General features: G+C 49.8%; 1 protein-coding gene across 2 annotated transcripts in view; it reads left to right on the top strand.

Moving 5' to 3' along the window:
• Nucleotides 1-2,525: 2,525 nt before the first annotated feature.
• The window catches only part of PSD3 (pleckstrin and Sec7 domain containing 3), a 540,565-nt gene continuing 521,736 nt past the window's right edge, over nt 2,526-21,354 (top strand). For both annotated transcript variants that reach the window (XM_081521119.1, XM_081521128.1), the window contains exon 1: nt 2,526-3,042. In XM_081521119.1, the coding sequence (XP_081377245.1) occupies nt 2,722-3,042 (321 nt within the window). In that variant the 5' untranslated portion in view covers nt 2,526-2,721. The remainder of the gene's footprint in view (nt 3,043-21,354) is intronic.

The following is a 21,354-nucleotide window of genomic DNA, read 5'->3' as shown; positions in this document are numbered from 1 at the left end:
TGGTATGAAGTGATGGGACCAGATGCCATGATGTTCGTTTTTTGAATGTTGAGTTTTAAGCCAGGTTTTTCACTCTCCTCTTTCACTTTCATTGAGAGTTTACTCTCCTTTTTTTTTTTTTTGCCATTTGTTTGCCTTTTTTTGTTTGTTTGCCATTTGTTTACTCTCCTCCTAGTCCAGTCCCTACTATATAGTGATGAAACATTGGCAGTAATCACCTCTGTGGCAAGGCTTGCAAATAGAAAGTCAGAAAAGTGGCCCAAAGTCATCACCTCCACCACAGTCCTTTGAGATATTGTTTTATTTGCAGGTTGGAGTTGAAGTGAGACTTCTCATCTGATGGTTCCTGAAGCCCCTGCCCATCTGGGGCAGTTGTGGTAAAAAGGCAAATATTTCCCTACCCTGGTGGCTCAGACAGTAAAGAATCTGCCTACAATGCAAGAGACCAGGGTTTGATCCCTGGGGCCGGAAGATCCCCTAGAGAAGGGAATGACAGCCCACTCCAGTAGTCTGGCCTGGAGAGTCCCATGGACAGAGGAGCCTGGTGGGCTACAGTCCATGGGGTCGCAAAGAGCCGGACACGATTGAGCGACTGACACTTTCACTCCCTTCTCTGTGCTCCACCTCCTCACCTGCACAGCGGACTATGTTCAACTGCAAATGCTGAGGCACGCGGAGCACCTGCTGTGATGCCCATCCCCCTGAGAGCTAAAACAAGACAGTGGTCCTTCCTCCCAAATCTCTGTTCTGTAGGGAGACAGAGCTTCTCCCCTCACTAGCAGTACGTTAGTTGATGAACTAGCACTTGTTAAGTGATTGCAACGTCCAAGCAAGCTCTTTTATAGGAGAGTGAGCGAGTTACACAGACATTGCTCACACGGGATTTTTGTTGAAATTAAGTGTAATCAGATCAACACATCATTCTTTCAATGGATGAATCTGAGACATGGATGCATCTTTGGCTGAAATTCTCTCTGTCACAGTGTCTGTTATAAAGGGGCTACAGAGTTCAGAGCCTGGCCAGACAGCTCTGGACACACATAGACTGAGTCATTTGTCAGCTTGTCTGGAAACAAGGAGAAGCCTCCATAAACTTGGGAGGAAAAGCTGTGCGAAGACGTTTAAGGAGGAGAACGAACACCCAGCCACCTGCTCTGAGAGTTTCCAAGCAGCCTCGCCCAGGCAGCGGTTGTCAGCCAGGGTGGGGGCCCCTGGCCCCTGCAGGCGTGCCGCCCCTGTGATGTCAGGGGGCTGTGGCTCAGGCCCGGGCACTGCCAGCTCTCCAGGCCCCTGCCAGTTTTTCTCGGAGGATGGCTTCCTAATCCCCTTTCAGTCAAGCTCAAACTGATAAAGAAAAGATCTTTTCCACCCACTGTAGTTCTCTTCCCATGGTCAAGGCCAGCGGGCCTTTCCTTTGTGAGGGGTACTAAGCCCGTTCAGTTCAGTTGCTCAGTGGTGTCCCAATCTTTGCGACCCCATGGACTGCAGCAGCCAGGCTTCCCTGTAGTAACCCTCTTAATCTGAATTAGTGGATGCATTTTCAGGTGATTTCCTATTGTTCTCAGAGTGTAAGAAAACTAATTTTAAAAAATAATGTAACAAACCTCCTGCCTGATTTGTCCCCTGGATAGATTTTCTTATTTCATCTTTTTCACTTCTTTCTTATTTTCTCCTTTTCATCTTTAACTACTTTTGTGCGTGTACGGATGCCTGGTATTTTGCTGTGGGACTCCGGGGCTGCCCTGGGGAATTCCTGAAAAACCACAGGATTTAAAGAGGAGGTTGATGAAGACGTCAAAGTGGTTGACAACTGTGCGTCACCGACGCAAGAAAGGTGGATTGAAAGTGAGCTTCTAAGTGTTCTAGGCTCATCTTTCCATCACACCGGCCTCAGGGTCAGACATCAAGCAAGAGGTGTCGCTAATATGCAGGTTAGGATAGACAAGGAAACCAGTAACTTTAGTGTCTTCATTTCAAACACGGGGAGGGGGCCGGATCACAGGACAGAACTCCTCAGATCCCCAGACAGAGGGCAGCCCAGTCCCCACCGCTCCCTGCCAGCCCGACTGCCCCCAGTCCCGTCTCTTCCTGTGATTCTGGGAACTGAGTGCAGAGCCCAGACCCACGGCTGGCTCAGCCCCCTCCCCACTCCCTGAAGACCCCCACTGGGGCTGAAGGTGTGTCCTTTGCTTCCTTAGGGTCAGGCCGTCGTGGAGCCATGAGGCCAGGTCACGCCCGCCCACCGCTGCCGACCTTCGCATCCCTGGAGGCCTGAAGCCGGCCCGGCGGGACCCAGCCGAGCCCCCGGAGGCCATGGCCGAGCGGCAACAGCAGATGAAAATGTCCTTCCTCTTCGTGCAGCTGCGGGCGCCCCCTGCGCGCGTGCGCCCCGCCCCGGCTCCAGCCCGGACCGCGGCCGCGGGGGGCCGGGAGGAGGGCCGCCCTTTCCCGGGTCCTGGGACCGGCGCCTCGGCGGGCGGGGCCCTCGGGCCCCCTCCCCGGGCTGGCCCTCCCCCGCCGAGGCCGGGCCGTGGGACCGCGGCGCCAGCTGCCCCTTGTTGCTCAGCTCCCGCGCAGGGAGAGGAGAAAACCCGGGCCCTGGATGCGCGGAGGGGGCGCGCTCGCGGACCCCCCGGTCGCAGGCGCTGCCCGGCCCCCGCCTCCGGCGCGCGTGGACGGCGGCAGCCCCGGCCATGCAGACCCCCTAGCCCGGCTCCCGGCATGGGTGACGGCGGCCGCAGCCCCTCGGCGGGCTGGACTCCCTGGCCGGACGTTCCTGCCCGCCGGGACGTGTGGAGCAGCGGCCCGCGGGCTCGGGACGCCTCGGGGTGCTCCCTTCCGCAGGCCCAGGCTGCCGACGGCGCTCAGAGCCCGGGGTCCCGGGGCGGAGCCGAGGCGCCGGCCCGCAGCCCCGCGCGCCCGCGGAGCGCTCAGGGAGCCGGCACCCCCGCGCGGGCCAGCCGCGCCAGGCTCTGCAGGCACCGTGCGCCCCTCCAGACCAGCAGGAGCTGTGCCGCCCCGCCTGCCGCCCTGCCTCTCAAGGTAAGAAAGTGCGTGCGGCCGAATCCCTGAGACCCGCGCTCTTCCCAGGGAAGACAAGAGTGGACGAGGCACCCGATGTCCCTCAGGGCCCCCGGCTCCTCGCGCTGGGGTCTCCTGTCCGCTGTGCGTGCCGGGCTCCTTCCCCTTTGCTCTGCCTGCACCAGGGGCTTATTGTGTGGAAGGGGAGAGTGCATAGCGCTTCCTAAGATTCTGCCAAGGATAAGAGCAGGAGAGTTGGGTATGGATGTGCAACCTTTATGGGGAACCGAGAGAAAGGGTGGAGGAGGCACAGGGACACTTGTTGAGCCCTGGGCCGTGCCAGCCTTATGCTGGGCGTTTTTGCCTATATCCCACTTAGTTGCATAACCTCCTGGAAAAAATGCAGGCTCCTATCCCCAACTTCAGATGAAGGAATTGGGAAGTGGCTAGGCAAAAATCCTCCTCTTCCTTCTGAAATGGAAAAGACAGAAGCAAAACCTATTCTCCAGAATGGGCGTGGAGCCTTGGGGAGGCTTCAGGGGGATGGTGGAGGTGTCCAGCCCCTCTGTACCTACAGGACCACCTTCCATCCCTGCTGGCAGGTGGGTGTTTGCCCTGGGCGTTCAGCCTCCAGCCCCCGTTTTCCTTCCCAACGGGAGGGAAAGGGTAGCCCCAGGTGGTTTCCAGCATGTCCGCCAGTTCTAGTCCTGGCCAACCCTCCTGTTTGCTATTAGCATTTTATTCTCTGCGTCTCCACTCAGCCTCCTCAGCAAGCTGGTGTCTGAGCCCATCTTCCCGGCTCCACCCAGCTCGGGTGTCCCGATCCCAGAATAGGGGGACAAAACTGAAAGGAATGCTTTTGTGTTTCCTTTCCTGATAGCCTGGACGACCTGCTATACTTTGCACACGTACACGCAGTGAGGGTGAGGGTGAAGAAGAGGGTCGGGAGACGGGGTGGTGGGAAGGGGTGGTGGAGGGGCGCTCCTGGTGGAGTGTGTGGATGGTCCCCGTGGAGGGGGCTCCCGGGGAAGTCACGGGAGAAATGGATGAAATTCACATCAGGAGGGAACCTCCCCCAAGGCTTGGCCTTCATCTGGAGCCCGTGCCTCTCTCCCATGGGACTCTAGGGGCTTCTCCTTGCCCCTTTCCCCTTAACAGGCAGCCTGTAGAGTCGTGGTGGAGAATCGGGGAGAGAGGATGAGCTCAAGTTCTCTTTGGAGCGAAACTCTCGGAAGAAGAGGGATGCTAGCGTGCTTCCTTAAGAAATGGTTTACATTCCATCCTAGTGCTTGTATCATGCATTTCCTACAGGGATTTAAGAGGAATGACATACCCCTGCGTCAGAGCCCAGGCTCTGAATCTGGGGTCACAGGGAGTTGTTTGTGTCCTTAGAGGCCGCTCTGATGACTTGAGAACTCCTCCTCCCCTCCCTTCTCCTCCATCTTCCGGGTGTAAGAAAACCCCAGAGCTGTTGCCAGTTCTCTCGGGAGAGGCACTGAGGGAGCTGGTCCAGATGGGCAGGAGCTGCTCCATTTAGCCACGTGTGCTGATGGGCCCCCAGACATCTGGTCCATCTAAAGCAAGGATGGCAAGATTCCTGGCAAAAAAAGGGGAAACCCCAAGTTCAAGTCCTAACCTTGAGCAAACCACCAGAGCTCTCAGTTTTCCCATCAGAAAACACTGTGCACCCACCTGCCTGGCCGTTGCTGTGGGGCCAGTGAGGGTCTCTCGGTCGCCCTGTCTTAGGGGAGAGAAGAGAAGCAGAGTCCGTGGGACCAGGTGGGACCGGGAAGCATGGAGTCAGAGGGGACAGTGAGGGACACCAGGGTCAGGGGACAAAGCAGGGCTAAACCTAGCCTCGACCGAGCCGGTCACATGGTGTGATGCTCTCTGCCCCAGGGAAGAAGTGAAGTGTGAGTCGCTCAGTCGTGTCCAACTCTGTGTGACCCATGGACTGTAGCCCCTCCAGGCTCCTCTGTCCTTGGGATTCTCCAGGCAAGAATACTGGAGTGGGTTGCCGTTTCCTTCTCCAGGGGATCTTCCCAACCCAGAGATTATACCCAGATCTCCCACATTACGGGCAGATTATCTACCATCTGAACCACCAGGGAAGCCCGGAAGTCAGCCTTCAGAACTACAGGTCCTTCAGATGCTTGGGGCTGTTACCAGCCAAGTGACTCTGCCTGGTCTTGGGTGTTAGAGAAGGGAAAAGTCAGCAGAGAGAGGTTTCCACCTGCCCCACCCTGGGCACGTGAACACGCCCTTGGGTCTGACAGATTAGCGTCTGAGCACTGCCCAGTCTGAATGCATTGGAATTTAGCTGTTCGGGTCACAGCAAAGTGGCAGCAGATTTCTTGTAAGCCATCGGTTGAGAGGCCTTTCACTCGATACACGCATAGAAACGTGATCAATTACTCCATTTATCGGGAATTCCCTGGTGGTCCAGCGGTTAGGACTCTGCCACCAGTGCAGGGGACATAGGTTCAATCCTTGGTCAGGGAACTAAGACTCCCTTATGTTGGGTGACACAGTCAAAAAAAAAAAAAAAGATTTACTACATTTATTAAAGTGAAGTGCTGCTTATATGGAAGCAAAAATCTTTTCCCACGTGTGTATCGTAGGATGGAGGTCCTGGTATCAAGCAGACAAGTCTGGATCCTAAGTGACAAGCTTCTTCCTCACTGCGCTCTAAATAGCCGAGTCTATTTTTCCCAGGTGGCACTAGTGGTAAAGAACCCACCTGCCAATGCAGGAAACACAACAGATGCGGGTTCGATCCCTAGATTGGGAAGATCCTGGAGGAGGGCATGGCAACCCACTCCAGTATTCTTGCCTGGGGAATCCCATGGCCAGAGGAGCCTGGCAGGCTTTGTCCATAGGGTTGCAAAGAGTCGGACACGACTGAAGCGACTTAGGAAGCATTCTTTCACTGTTGAAACAGATGGAGTCCAGAGTGAGGGACTCCCATCCTCCCATCCCTGCTGACTTAGATCTTTCCAAGTGTCGTAAGGAGTGGCTGCAGCAAACAAATCACTTAGTTCTTCATTCAAACCATGACTGGGCTTCAGTAAAAACACCTGCAGCTCTCTGTGCCCCGTGGAGGGCTTCCAGAACTGGCCCCCTCTTTCCAGAACCTCACAGTGCCGTGAGGTTGTACTTTTTCACTGTGCCTGCTTCTTGGATGAGGAGACAGAGGCTTGAGCATTGTCAGTGACCCAAGGCCAGAGCTCCTGGGGTCCCTGCAGAGGTTGGAGCCCCACTCTCCTTGCCTTCCTTGGCAGGCAGCCCACCGCCCCTGGGCCTGGGGGGTATGGACTCAGTCCTGGGACTTGGGAGAAGGGGCCTCGGGATCCTCAGGTCTAGTGACCTGGCCTTGCTGACGTGTGACTCAAGTCTGGGGCTAACGATATAAAGACGCAGAAAACAGACACAATTCGAACGAAAAGGGAAAAAAAAAACTTTCTCTACAGTCATTTTGGGAATTTTCCATGCTGCTGTTGTTGTGTTTTACTAAGTCTTCCTGTCTTACCTATTTTATGCTTTGAGATAACAATGACTTTTGGGGTGTAGATGACATTAGAAAATTAGTAGTAAGTAATATTAAAAATTTGCCCCTGAATGTCAAACCCCACGCCTACAAACCTCACCTGTAGCTTTAAATTTTCCAGGAAATTTACCTCTTTATTTTGGTTTTCCTCTTTCTCTTCCTCTCCCCTCTCAAAAACAATCAGCTTTTTGAGTTTTCCTCGCCAGCTGCTAGGAGTGTTCCGGGTTCAGAAGGGAGGGTGAGAATGAACAGGACAGACAGGGCCTCCTCCGGGGCTGGGGGTCAGGGCCTGGGGAAAGGGGGACAGTCATTCCCTGAGGTGCTGAGGGCAAGGAGGAGGGGGCCCATTTATACACAGCTGACTGGGAAGAATAGCTTTAACCCTCTGTGTCTCGCCTTGAAACAAAACCGGGGTTTGAAATATGTCTGTGAAGTATATTGCATTTTTGATCGAGAGTTCTTATTTAGAGCAAAGGTCCCTGGCACTGAGATTCAGGGAGTGAAATGAAGCTCTGGTTCTGCCAACCAACTGGCTAAGCGCCCTGACAACTCACTGAGCAAAGCGAGGCTGCCCCGTCTGACCCCTGAGGCCTTTCCAGCTCTGACCTTCTAGGATAAGTATGAATCGTCAGATCCAGAAAGGGAATGAAGTGAAAGGATGAAACTAATCTAATTTCATCTCATCTCTAAAGATTATTTTGTCAAAGGGCTTCACGGCAGGGAAGCTACGTGCAGTGGACTTGTACGTCTCAGGCGATGTGGAGTTTTAGCCAGGGCTTGGGACGCTCTCTACAGGATCAGCACTTCACAATCAGCTGAATGAATGAACTCTGGGGGTGGGGTTAACATCCAGTGATCGAGTCAGCGCCTTCTTGGGGCATTGACACAAATTCCCCACAAAATTTAGGGCCATTGTTTGCTGCCTCTCCCCTAAAGACTAATGTTTCTTTCTCTGACCAGATGAAAGTTGAATGAAACTCCCTTCTGAAGCTGAATACTGACCCCCAGGTATACCTCACCTCCAGAAGGAGTCACTGATCTCATCTGGAGTTAATGTTTAATTCTTCAAGCCTGTTTGACTTTTCTGTCCTGTTGTGAGTTTAGAAGCTGTTCTGCGCACAGAATGATAAAATTCTAGATAATCCTGTCTTTATATTCATCATTCTTGGTGAGGAATTTAGAATTTTTTTAAAAGAAGCTAGAACAGAGAGCTTACACAAATGCCATATAGTAATTTGAACAGCGATGTAGATAAGTGTGCAGTGGTGTCCCTTTTAAAGGGGGATTTTAGTGTTTAGAAGACTGTACTGATTGGAATCAAAAGCTTATCTTTAGTCTATTTTACCCTGCATGGCTGTTGACATAGATGTCTTGATTTCTTACTTGGATAAACAAAGCCTGAGATAGCAGAATGGGTTTCAGCTCTGTTTCATCTTGTGGTTTGCCTCCGCGTTCCCATGACAACATTCTCACTCTTTTTCTCTCCTTACCCCTCCCTTTGACGTTCGCAGGGAAGTCCTGTGGTCATTGTGTGGGGGCCACTCTCATGGAACCACACCCACTCTTGCACTTTGATGGGAGAAGAGGGCAGAGAGCACGTGGACCACTTAAGGTGGTTCACCCCGAGACTTGGAGGGAAGATTTGCAGTGGGAGCTGGGACCCAGGGTCTGGTTCAAATTACCGAAGTAATTTGGTTCACATTAGCTAAGTAAAGGTGTTCTTTTCAGTCTGGGTCTAAATTCCTGAAACATGAAGAGCTCAGACTCTAGTTTCCTACTCTCTAGCTCAGGATTCTAAATTCTTGCCAATCCATTTGCACCCGTGTTTGTGAAAAATCCACCAAAGTACAGCTTTTGATGACGAATCTCTAAAAGGCCCTCATATTTAGAAGTCCCCACTGTTGGGAAATTCCTTTGTTGGTAAAATTAGATGCCTCTCCAGTATCCAGAGGATAAAGAGGAGCTAAAAACACATTTTAAAACATTGTACGCCAACATATACCCTATTTTCCAATCTCAAGTGTTAAATTTTTTTTAGTAGCACTTGTCAAGTATTAGGTTTGGCCTGAGAGTATTTGGAGAAAATATTAAAGTTTTTTTTTTTATAGCCATACAAAAAGGAGTTGTGTTTTGCTTTCCTCCCATGTTTAAGGGAAATACTTTTGCTGAAAGGGATTGTTTTGTGTTTTTAGTCCCATGAGTCAATTACTCAGCAAAGGGAATACTGGAAATCGATTCCAAAACTGAGACCCAGAATGACGAAGAGGCTGGTCCTCACTCAGCCAGTTGGAATCTGTTCCAGCCGTTGCCTCACTTTAACTGTCGCTTTTTGTGCCCTTGAACAGAAGTGCTCCATTGCTTGGGGATTAGCTAGGATCCTTGGTTGTGTGTGATAGAAACCCTCAAGGCCACTTCACCCCCGAGAGAGGAATTCATTAGCAGAAGCATCCTTGCCTGCAAGTGTCGGGCGGGTGGACCGGAGTGGAGGTGCAGCTGGGTCTCAGACCCCCTGCCCGAGGGCTCCGGAGGGTCCAGCTGTCTTTTCATCCTGCCGGCTGCCCTGTGCACCCCCTGCCCTCTTCTCTGGTTCTTCCTCCTTCTGCACGTCTGCTCCCTCTCCTCCCTACTCCCCGGGGAGGAACACGGTCGCCCGCCATTTCCAGGTTTATGTCCCCTCTTGTTAAAGACTGGGGTCCTCGGGCCTGCCTCCCTGTCCCCCCGTGAAGAGGCTTCTCAGTCCAGGGCAGGTTGGGGGTTGGTGCCCACCCAGCCTGCTACGTGGGCGCAGGGGCCGAGGCAGCTCCCTTGGTGAGGCCAGGTCTACTGAGAGCTGAAGCCCGTTACAGCCCCATAAACCTGTGAGAGGGACGGTCCTAGAAGCTGACCTGCAGAGAAGGGGCCGCTGTTGCCAGCCAACCCGGTAGGTGACAAAGACACTCTCAGGGAGTCTCACCTACAACTTATAAAGTCACTGCTTTGTATAAATGTCCTACTTCAGCCCACTCAGATTTTAGGGAAGGCAGTTTTTAGAGCTGTTAGAGACATTTTTTAAAAGAATCCCTGAAGTGAAAGTGAAGTAAAAGTGTTAGTCGCTTAGTCGTGTCTGACTCTTTTGCGACCCCATGGACTGTATCCCGCCAGGCTCCTCTGTCTATGGAATTCTCCAGGCAAGAATACTGGAGTAGGTTGCCATTCCCGTCTCCAGGGGATCTTCCTGACCCAGAAATCGAACCCAGGTCTCCTGCAGGAGATCCTGCATTGGCAGGATTCTTTACCATGGGTTCTGTGCCACTTGGGAAGCAACAGAATTCCTGAACAAACAATATATTAGATTCAGATTACTGCCTGATATGGTTTATAAATAGATTTATAAATTTATAAGTCTATAAATGTATGCTACTGGGCATAATATGGCAAGTTTTCTCTTTCAGAGACTTTTTTTCCTTTTCCTTTGGATTTAAAAAAAAAAATCCAAAGATTTTTTTTTAAAGAATTATGTACTTATTTATGGCTATGTTGGGTCTCAGTGAGGCGGCCTCTTTAGTGGTGGAGCACAGGCTCCTGGGGTACAGGCTCAGTAGTTGTGGCTCAGGAGCTCAGTTGCTCTGCGGCATGTGGAATCTTCCTGGAAATTGAACCCGTGTCCCCAGTATCGGCAGGCAGATTCTTAACCACTGGACCACCAGAGAAGCCCTTCTTGTGGGTTTTTAGAGAATGTAAGATGCTACGAGATTCACATAAACCTAAGTCCTTAGGTGAAAGTGAGGTTAGCAGGGTTCCTTAGCCCTTCAGGTTCTGTGTGTGATTCAACATTGCAGCAACTCCCTGGATGCCCACAGGACCTGAGAAGCGAGCACAGTGGGGAGAAGTATGGTTCCTTGAGCTGAACTGTGTCTGAAGAATACAGTTCTGGGGAACTGTGAGCTGGGGAACTGCTCCGCAGGATCCCCACCCCCTGCCCGGTGAGGAAGGCCGCTTTCCTTGGTTCCAAAGGAATCAGCTGCTGGGGCTTTCCTGGCTGCCCTTCGTGTTGTGCACATTTCCTGTCATTATTTTTTAGTCGATTTTAACTTTTTGGAATCTAACTTTCAATTTTCAGGATGTGCGATTTTGCATTAACCTTTCAATTACCAGTTCCAGCAGATTATGAGCTAAAAAGCCCCAGGGCCCTATTCAAGCACTTACCTTGTTCTGTTATTTGAAAATTCCATTTTATCTGCAGGGAGCTTGGTTACCCTTCACTGAGTTCTCAATCTGATTGTATGACAAAGTAACAATTAAAATGTCACCCCATCCATCCCATGCGGAAAGCAGAGAGATCTCACTTAATCTTTGTCCATAAAGGATTTACAGTGCCCTACAACCAGAGCAGGGTGAAGAATTTGCCTGCAATGAAGCAGACCCAGATTCGATCTCTGGGTCTGAAATATCCCCTGCAGAAGGGAATGGCAATCTGCTCCAGGATTCTTGCCTGGAGAATCCCATGGACAGAGGAGACTGGAGGGCTACAGTCCATGGGGTCAAAAAGAGTCAGACACGACTGAAAGACCAACACTTTCACTTCCACAATTAGAGCACACAAAATGAAAATGATGGTGAAGGTAAATTAGTGACAAAGAATCAGTTCCAGGAAAATATAAACAAGTGTCAACATGAAGAAAAGATCAAGTCGAGATCAGGAAAAGAACCCAAAAGAACATGCCACAATGGCAAGGAGAGCGCCGTGTTTGAAAGTCACATTTGGTCGTGTGCTTTCTAGCTGCTCAAACTTAAAGGGACGTGGTTAGCTGCACAGCTATAACTGTGGGAAGGGACGGGGGAGGGAGGCGAAGGGAAGAGGTCCTCTAAGCTGTTCCACAGAAATCAGTTCTCTTAGAAAACCGAATTTCGCTTGGCCTTTAAAATAGCACTTTGGATAAAAATTTTTCCGAGGATCACTTAACATTTCCTGTTTCCTTAGACACATGTACGTGTGTACAATGTAATTAATTTCCTTGATAACTTGGGCAGTCACTGTGACAGCAGTATTGCTTGCTAGCAACTTCAGATCTGTGAGATCATTTGCTTCTATACCTGATGCCCCAGATCTGCTGGCTGAGTTCACTTTGCTTTTTAGTAATGTTTCAATTTCTTCCATGCTGGCGTATCCCTTCTTGCTGCTATTAGCGTCTACCTCTAATACAGGGCTTCCCTGATAGCTCAACTGGTAAAGAATCTGCCTGCAATGCAGGTGACCCCGGTTTGATTCCTGGGTCAGGAAGATCTCTTGGAGAAGGGGTAGGCTACCCACTCCAGTATTCTTGGGCTTCCCTGGTGGCTCAGATGGTAAAGAATCTGCCTGCAACTTGGGAGACCTGGGTTCGACCCCTGGGTTAGGAAGATCCCCTGGAGGCGGGCATGGCAATCCACTCCAGTATTCTTGCCTGGAGACTCCCATGGACAGAGGAGCCTGGCGGGCTACAGTCCGTGGGGTCACAAAGAGCTGGACACAACTGAAGCAATTTAGCACACACCCTGTGTACTTTTGGGGCCATCAGGGGCATAAGTTACTGGGGAACTTACTCAGAGCCATAGGTAGGCAGGGCCAGAGGACACAGGGTCTTTAACTTTTCAATAAGGAGTTTGAATTTTATTCTAAGTACAGTGGGAGACTTTGGTGAGTTTTAAGCAGAAGAGAAACAAAGAAATTAAGGGAAGCCTGTGTGTGTTTATGAAGTGACCTCACTACAGTTACTCTGCGGGTTATAAGATTGAATACCCGTTTCCCATTTCCTAATCTTGTCAAAGAAGCCTTGAGGCACACAGCTTAACTCCCGCTGAACATTGGGGTCTCTATATTTTTTTTCAAAGTCCTTTAGTTCTGAACTGTAGAGGTTTGATGAGGTCCTGGGGACTTAGGTGGAAAAAGGTCCAGTTACTCAAGGATTTGAGATTTCCTCAAAGGAAGCTGCATTCTAATGACAGACAGTAGAGCAGGTCTTTTCCATATTTGTAACCTCAAAAAGTTAACTTGTTCTAGTGCATAGTGTTTATGATTTAAATAGATACTCCCCTTTGTTGAACATTACAACATGTGTTGCACATAGTAGGTGCTCCCGAAACATTTCTCAACTTCGAAATTATGACAAAACCACACTAAGTGAGCTTCTCTTTGACCAGTTCTTTCTGTTCTTTCCTTATGTGCTCTCACCCATCCCGTTCACACCTGCAGGCAGTGAACTAGGAGGCGTCCACGCCAATGACTCAGCAAGCAAGGGGTAGTTGTCAATGTTGGAGTCAACCCAAATTAGAATAAAATTTCCAACTATCTTTGGGGTCATAAATTTAGCATAGTGGTGTTTTTATGAAAATATATTTATCTTGTGACTTAGACTAATATTTAAGGAGTTCTTGGGTGGGCCCATAGCCAAAGAATTACAGTAATATTTCTGGCTGAGCTTGGTGACCTAGTTTTCTGAATCTATTTTGTGAATAATGACCGCCCCCCCCCCCATAGCAGTAACTGTTCTCCTCAAGAACTAGGTTTACTCCATGCTTTAAATAACCTCTAAGATTTTCAACTCAAATAAGTCAGTCTGCTTTTCAGGCCATTTTAGAAAGCTCATGGCAACATCTTTCCCTTCTCATCCTCCGTCTGTTTTAATAAGTGAGCTTTTCCTTAAAGTTCTCTGCAAACTGCTCTCCAGCCACCTCTGTGCCGTTTTGTGAGCCACTGAGGATCAGCCACCTTTGTTCATTGTGTCAACTCGTTCATAGCCCCTAGAGCCCTTTGAGGAAAAAGCACCACACAAATCCAATTACAAGTAATGGTAGGACTTAAACTCTTGACTACATGTAACCTATTTAAGCATCATTAAAAGAATTGACTAAATGTTTCCATAGGTCCTTTATAAAACACGAAACAGAGGCAGAAGTTTCTTTTCCGACTTTAAGCTTAATGTTTGAGGCAGACAGATGTATATGCAAAGAGGCGTTTTTAGACATATATGTATATATACATGCAAGAAACATCAGAATAAAGGTTTACTACTTCGTGTCACACTCAGTGTAGGTCGACAGTAGGGGAATAGCTGAATAGGCAAGCTGTGCAAGTTAATATTTGCACACCATAATTTGAGGAGAAAAGTCACCATCTCTGTTCCATTTACTCAGGAGAAGATTCTTGATGGAGATGGGCCATCTGAGTGAAGGGAGGAAGACTTGGTGGACTGATAGAACTTAGAGAGGGTTTGCGTTTGTGGTTGCTCTGAGTCCGGAGTGAATTTTAAGATGCATTATGAAGGAACATAACAATTATGTGGTCATATATATAGAGAGAGGGCGAATGTTTTCCAAACTGAAAAATTGAGATTTTCGGCTTGTTAGTTTATATCGTCTATTCGAAAGTATAAAAAATAAATTTAAAATAGTCAACTCTATTTACTGAAAAGAATAAAATATCCGTGAGAGAAGCACATATTCCAGCATCAAAACAAAGGTAGGCATCATTTAATGCAACTTTGGAGAATTTGAAAGCAGAACCAGAAAGTCTGGACACAGAGTGCCATGTCTGTGCATTAGAGGGCTCCTAACCAGACCTGGCTAGTTCTTTTTCCCAGGAGGCAGGCTTGATGGCAACTGAACGGGGCAGCTTTGGGAGGCGTTGCTAAGAGACGCAGAGACGCAGGAAGGGGGTCCCGTGTGCTGGACCAATCAGTGAATAGGAAGCTCTTTCTAGTAGGGAAGCCGGGAGAGGAATGCCTCTGGGAAGGTTCTGTGAGTGGACCAGCGTGCGGGGGCTGCACCTGCTGTTGGCAAATCAAAGCAGGTGATCCAGGCTGGGAGAAGTCCTCTGTGGCTCCTGAACAAAAATGACGTTTAGAAATTTGGGGCACTGACTAACGTCCCTCACAACAGTCACCCGCAGACTGGCTTTCCCGCCTCTTTCCCTCCCAGACAGAATCCTCATGGTTATTACGACCCCTCAGGCCTCTTAGTCCCAAGACCAGCTGGAGCACCATTCCGCTGCCCCCGCAGTGTCCCTGGCCTGCTTGAGCTGCTGGTGGAACAGTCTTCGCCTGATGAGAAAACCGGCTCCTAGTCCAGTGTTCTTGCCTGGAGAATCCCAGGGACGGAGGAGCCTGGTTGGCTGCCGTCTATGGGGTCGCACGGAGTTGGACACGACTGAAGCGACTTAGCAACAGCAGTCTGTTAGCAGCAGGAAAAGAACAAAAGAAGTTATTCCTGACTGTAGCAGACATCAAAATCCATCAGCATGCTCAGAGCGAGAACCATTTCATTCTGTTGTTAAAATCACACTAAAAGCCAGCTGCAAACCCCCATGCTACCGGCCCTCAGGGGTTCTCAGGGCTCCCTGTAGAGCTGCCCCAGGAGCCAGACTCTGGTGAGAGGTGGACTCGGCCTGCGCCTTCCTCCGGGTGGCCGTGGTGAGTTACTTACCTAGTCATTCTGTACCTCCGTTTCCTGGTCAGAATACTGGAGTGGGCAGCCTTTCCCTTCTCCAGGGGATCTTCCCAACCCAGGGATCGAACCCAGGTCTCCCGCGTTGCAGGCGGATTCTTTACCAGCTGAGCCACCAGGGAAGCCCCAAATGGAGGTTAAAGGAGGACCTGCCTGATAGAAAATGAGGATTAAGTGCCGAGGAGCATTTAAAGTGTTTGGGAGCATACGTAGCGTGGACTTTGCAGACGCTGGGGGACCCCCCCCTCTTGGACTAGTTCTCTGTCTTCCAGAACCTTCTCCAAACTGCGTCTTCCCCAGCAGCGCCACCCCCACCCGTACTGCTTCTGTGCCCCAGGCTAGGGAGGCTGGACTCTCTGCTTCTGGAAGAGTGATAGCCCAGAAGTCACTCCCTCCCACGGAGGGGGATGGGGGCTTCCCTCTCTCTCTGTAGCCCGAATACCCTCCCCCCATCTCTGCCTAGAAAGACAGGGGTTATGTGTCCTTTGTTTAATCATAATTTCTGTTGTATATACACTCAACATCTGAATTCCCTATGATTTCCTCACTCACTCTCCAGAACCGGTGGGACCTGGAGAAACAGAAAATTATCTAAGCTTAGAAATGTAGGAAACAGGAGCGCTCTCTGTAGTTGGGAGAGTGACGTCAGGAGCCTCAGGATCCTAGAGACAAGGCTGGGAAGTAGCGGGCAGAATAGAAAAGCCTGTAATATCCTGGCGAACAGTTTCCTGGCGTCGTTTCAGAAAACACAACCACCTCCGCTTCATCCCCGCCCCTTTATTCCCCTCCCGCCACTGAAAACGCCCCTCCACCCCGCCCTCCGCCCGGGGCTGCCCCTCAACCAGCCCCCGGGAGACACAGGGTTCCCTTCTTCCCAGTCCTCTCCCCAGACACCCGGTGCAGCTCCTCAGAGTGTCTGACGGATGGGAAAGTCCTGACAGGACCTGTGTTCCCAGCACAGAAAACTCCCGGGCACAAGTCCTTGTTAACAAAGGATCCTGCCCCTCAAGAATGTTTTGAAGAGGTTTTCATTGTCAGACTACATACTCAAAATAAAACACTTAGGGCAGGTCTACCTAGAGTTAAAAAAAAAGAGTGAAAGAAAATTTGGATTTTACACAAATGCACTGGATAACACTCTGTTGGTACTCTGGGTTCAAGTCTGCTTAGTTAGTTCCAGTGTCCTTTTTATTTATTTATTTATTTTATTTATACTTGGGTTCCAGTTCAGAGGTATCTTAGAATATATGGTGAAACAGGAAGAAGCACATACGCTGTGATCAGGGCTCAGATTCCAACACAAGCATATTGACTGTGTGACAGCAGGCAAATGTGGTCCACAGTTTCTTCAGTAAAGTGGGGGTGCATCACCCCTGCCTCCAGCAGCAGTACACCTGCCCCCCCCAATACCTCACAGGCAGCCCGGCTGTGAGAGCGCAGCTCTGCAAGTCTCAGCTGGTCAGAGTGGGGCACAGGGGCTCCCTGAACCTCTGAAGTAGCCCCTCACCCCACTGTTCACCAAAGGCAAATAGGGGCTTGTGAACTGGTGCGAGGACCCCGGAAGAAAACTGCATGTAGATGTTCACTAAGTCTTAGTTATTATGAGTCTTGAGACTGTCTAGCTGTGTCCAGGGCTTACCTTATGGTATGTCTGATTCTTGTTCATGTATGACAGAAAACCACAAAATTCTGTAAAGCAATTATCCTTCAATTAAAAAATTAAAAAAAACAAGAACCCACCGGCAATTCGGGAGACCTGGGTTCAATCCCTGGGTTGGGAAGATCCCCTGAAGGAAGGCATGGCAACCCACTCCAGTATTCTTGCCTGGAGACTCCCCATGGACAGAGGAGCCTGGCAGCTACTGTCCACTGGGGTCACAAAGAGTCGGACACGACTGACCACAGCACGGCAGCAGTGTCCAAAGTGGAGGGGCGGGACAGCTACTGGGTATAGAAAGAAGGAGGTGGTACTCCTCCTGTATTTTTATATCTCACCTTTAAAGTTTTTATTTTGTGTTTCAAAATGTGCAAGGTGTATTAATATGAACACATTAACACATCAATCATATACAAATATGTATATTTGGGGAACAGATGCTGAAATGATTTTGCTGATGGTGTTGAGGAGAAAGATTTAAACATTACAAGGCTTACCACCCTCAGAACCGTCAAAAAACAAGATTCAATTTAGTAAATTGTAAAAATCTTAGTGTTTCGTTCAACGATTTCATGAATCAGGCAGCATCCCGTCTAAGCAGATAGACAGGGTCTCCAAGGAGCTGCAGAAAATGAAGACTTTTACAGGCACAAGGGGGTGAGAATGAGGAAGTTAGACCAGTAAACCGTGGGCTGCGTGTGTCACGGTCAGTCCTGTAGGGGGTGCAGGGGTCCCTCAAGCAGATGACCTCACTAGTGCTGACCAGGTGATCCTGATGGAGTAGTTTAAGACTCCATTCCTGGGAGAGGCTGAGACTGCAGTAAAGTCTGGGTTTGGTGATGGGAGGCTCAGCCTAAGTGATTCCACTTGGGGCCCCTTGCCTTGTGTTTAACAGAACAAATGTTAAAAACAAATATCTTTTATATGACAGTTTTGTCTAAGCTTTATGCCTCTTGTAGCCACCATGATTCATCTAAAACAGGGCTGGCACACCTATTTTATTTAATAACAAGGTCTACCTCTGCTCCAAATTCCACTGCGGGGAGGGTTTTCAATTTAATATGAACGATACGTCTTTTCATGCGGTGGGACCTACTGGCCTATAAAAACTGAGCAATTCTCAGACACCAGCTGGGTGCCTACAATTCAGTTCAGTTCTGACGCTGCCTACGTGGAGATGGCATCAGATCGCACAGGTTAAGCGATGGCTCCTATAAGACTGCCCCTGCCTTCCCTCGGACAGCCCTCACAGGTCTGGACTGTCACTGGTGCCTCTGACCCACCAGCTCTAGGCGGGAGGTTCTAGTGGGCCCCTGCCCCGGGTTCAGTTAACTTGCTCAGGCGGCTCACAGAACTTAGAGAAACGTCTACTTCCTAGATCACTGGTTTATGATAAAGGACATAACTCAGGATCAGCCAGGTGGAAGAGATGCAGAGGGCAAGGTCCGGGGAGAGGGCGTGGGGCTTCCATGACCTCTGGGAGTGCCACTCCCCCAGACCTGCAAGTGTTCACCAACTTGGAAGCTCTCTGAACCCAGCCTTTTGGTGGCAAAGTGCAATTGATTAAATGATTGATTGAACTCAGTCTCCAACCCCTTTCTCTGCCTAGGTAGGGTGCGGAAGGGACTGAAAGTTTCAACTTTGATCTGTCGGTTCATCTGACACCAGCCCCCTCCTTAGGAGCACCTCCAGGATCATCTCATTAACATAACAAAGGACGCCTCCTTGGATCTTCTCCTTTAGGAAATTTCTTAGGCGCTCTGGGCCAGAAACAGAGCAAGACGGAAGGAAGATAAATCACAATCTCACATATCGGCAACAGGCCTTATCACTCCTAACCAGAAATCCATTGTACCTAACAGTAGCTTTCAAGGATGAGATTTGGAGAAGGGTTGCCAAATTTAGCAAATAAAAATAGCAACATCTGAGACATACTTAACACTTTTTGGTATAAATATTTGCTGTTTATCTGAAATTCTAAAAGAGCTGTAAAAGGGCTTCCCTGGTAGCTCAGATGTGAAAGAATCCACCTGCAATGAGGGAGACCTGGGTTTGATCCCTGGATGGGGAAGATCCTCTGGACAAGGGAATGACAACCCACTTCAATATTCTTGCCTGGAGAATCCTATGGACAGAGGAGCCTGGCAGGCTGCAGTCCCTGGGGTCGCAAAGAGTTGGACACTACTGAGCGACTTTCACTTTATCTGAAATTCAATCTTAAGCGGTGTACTGTGTTTCACCCAGCAGCCCTTGATTGGAGTTGGGGCTGGTGTTGAAGTCCACTAGCTGAGTGACTTTGGGTGAATGACTTCGCTTTTCTGACCTTACTTTCTTTGTGCCCTCTGTTGTTGTGAATTTTCTTTTTGTGGTGTCTTCTTATAGTGGATATCAGCAGTTAGCATGGTTCCTGCACAAAGGAGATACAGGTCTAGATTACAGGTATTATGATAGACGACTCTGTGACTTGCAACTCAGATTCAAGTATTTATGTACGAATCTTACGTCCTGTACTTGAAGGTGGGATCCACATTTGCACAGCCTTGCTCTTAATGTGTGCATAATTTGTTGCATTTTGCATAAGTCCAGCTTCTGCCCAAGCACTTCCATTGAGTCTGGCTGGCTCCTTGGCTGCCCTCTCTTCCTAATCGCTTAGTCCCCTTTCCTTCCCCCTTGGGAAGAATGAAGCTTTGTTCTTAAGTTTTTTCAAGCAGGCTAAACCCTTGTGGAAATTGCTTCACACGGTTTTCACAGGCCGGTAGGTCCCACAGCATGTATAAGAGGTATCATTCATATGAAATTGAAAAGCTCCCCTGTGTAATTCTTTGAAGCTACAGATGAAAATGAATGGCATTGACTACAACCGTAGTAAAGATTTAATGATATTTGCATTCAAGCTGCTGAAAGTAAATAATTATGATGCCAGTGGCTATTCTTTTTGCTGAGTTTAGACCGTTTAGAACAATTTGCCCAACATTAGCTTGGTCTTAATTCAGGGTGTGTGACATGTCCCCCCTGGGAGCTGTGGGCTGAGTATGATGGAAAATTGGACATTTCTACACAGTTATGAAGCATATCCAGGACTGGGGGCAGGGAACTCAGGACAGCGATACAGAAGGTGGGAGAGACTTCCTAGAATGCTCAGCGGTCCAGAGCAGCCGTGAGAGGAAGCAGAGGTGCCGCCAGAGAGGAGAGGCCAGCTCCGGCCTCATGGTTAGAGCAAGTCGGCCCAGGGGCTCCGTGTGTGGCTGCACTGAGGCACTTGGACCGCCTTCCACTTGCTGTCCAAGACTAAGTTCAGCTGCTCAGTGTTGTCCGACTCTCTGCGACCCCGTGGACCGCAGCACGCCAGGCCTCCCTGTCCGTCACCAACTCCCAGAGCTTGCTCAAACTCATGTCCGTCGAGTTGGTGATGCCTTCCAACCATCTCATCCTCTGTCGTCCCCTTCTCCTCCCGCCTTCAATCTTTCCCAGCATCAGGGTCTTTTCACATGAGTCCAAGACTAAAGTGAGAGTTAAAGACTGTCTGAGTCTGACTTTATTTTTAAAAAGTCCCTGCCCTTAGTGCCTCCCATTTCAACTCTGCTATTATTGATTCTAAACATCCCCCTGGGGCCACCCACTCTGCTCAGGTGTTCTGGGGGCTCTGCCAGGTTGGTGTCAACCATCTGAGGCCGCAGAGGAGCCAAAACTGGGGCACCTGTATCCCCAGCGTGTGGGCCTGAGTCATGAACGGATGGACCCAACGTTCAAGCGTGGGGAGGCTCTTTCTCTTCCACATGATTTTCAGAAGGCATTTCCTGTGTGCCAACCGATGGAGGGATTTTCCTTCGGACCCGGCTGTTCCACTGGGAATCTAAAGGGAGGTGTCTGCAGTGGACAGAAGGGATAGATTGCTGGACCCGCTTCTCCAAGCTGGATGGACAGTACACAGCAGGCCAAGTTGGTGGGCCCAGCAGTCACCCTCTGGCTCAGACAGGGGAGATGAGCCGCCCACTGGCAACTGCTGTGGGTCCCTAGAGGGCAGCTCTTGCCTGCAGGGCCCCGGGGGCTGTGGTTCACTTCAGCATAAGACAAAGCTCTCACCCTGAGCCTGGAGTATCGCCACTTGTCTGGAACATCGAAACTGTTGTTCCACCTTCTAGCTCCATCTGCCCGTTTTTGTGCAATTTCTTATCCCCTCGTGGGCTTCCCCAGTGGCTGAGCTGTAAAGAATCCACCTACAATGCAGGAGACGCAGGTTTGATCCCTGGGTCGGGAAGATCCTCTGGAGGAGGGCATGGCAACCCACTCCGTATGCCTGGAGAATTCCACAGACAGAGGAGCCTGGTGGGTTACAGTCCCTGTAATCGTGAGGAGCTGGACACGACTGAGCAAACATGTGCAATTATCCCCTCACAAGTTGTGTTTCAAGCTTTTGAATCATGGAACACGTGGTGAGAGTCCAAGGGCTTCCCTGGTGTCCTGTCTGTCGCAGCCGTTTGGAGGATGTGGTGACTCTGGGTGAAGTGACGGCTTTCTGTTTCCTTAGCTCTCACAGGAAGCTTTGGATGAGATGGTCTGTGAGCCTCTGAGGTGGAGTAATAGGTATGAATATACTATAAAGCAGAGAGGGTATGGAAAACTTAGGTACCACTACTGTTATTAATTTTTTTCAAATTATGTCACAAAC

The sequence above is a fragment of the Giraffa tippelskirchi genome, chromosome 8, assembly GCF_054371585.1.
Source record: "Giraffa tippelskirchi isolate mGirTip1 chromosome 8, T2T-mGirTip1v1.2.pri, whole genome shotgun sequence".
In the NCBI taxonomy this organism is placed as follows: domain Eukaryota; kingdom Metazoa; phylum Chordata; class Mammalia; order Artiodactyla; family Giraffidae; genus Giraffa; species Giraffa tippelskirchi.
This window is presented reverse-complemented; position numbering and strand designations above follow the sequence as displayed.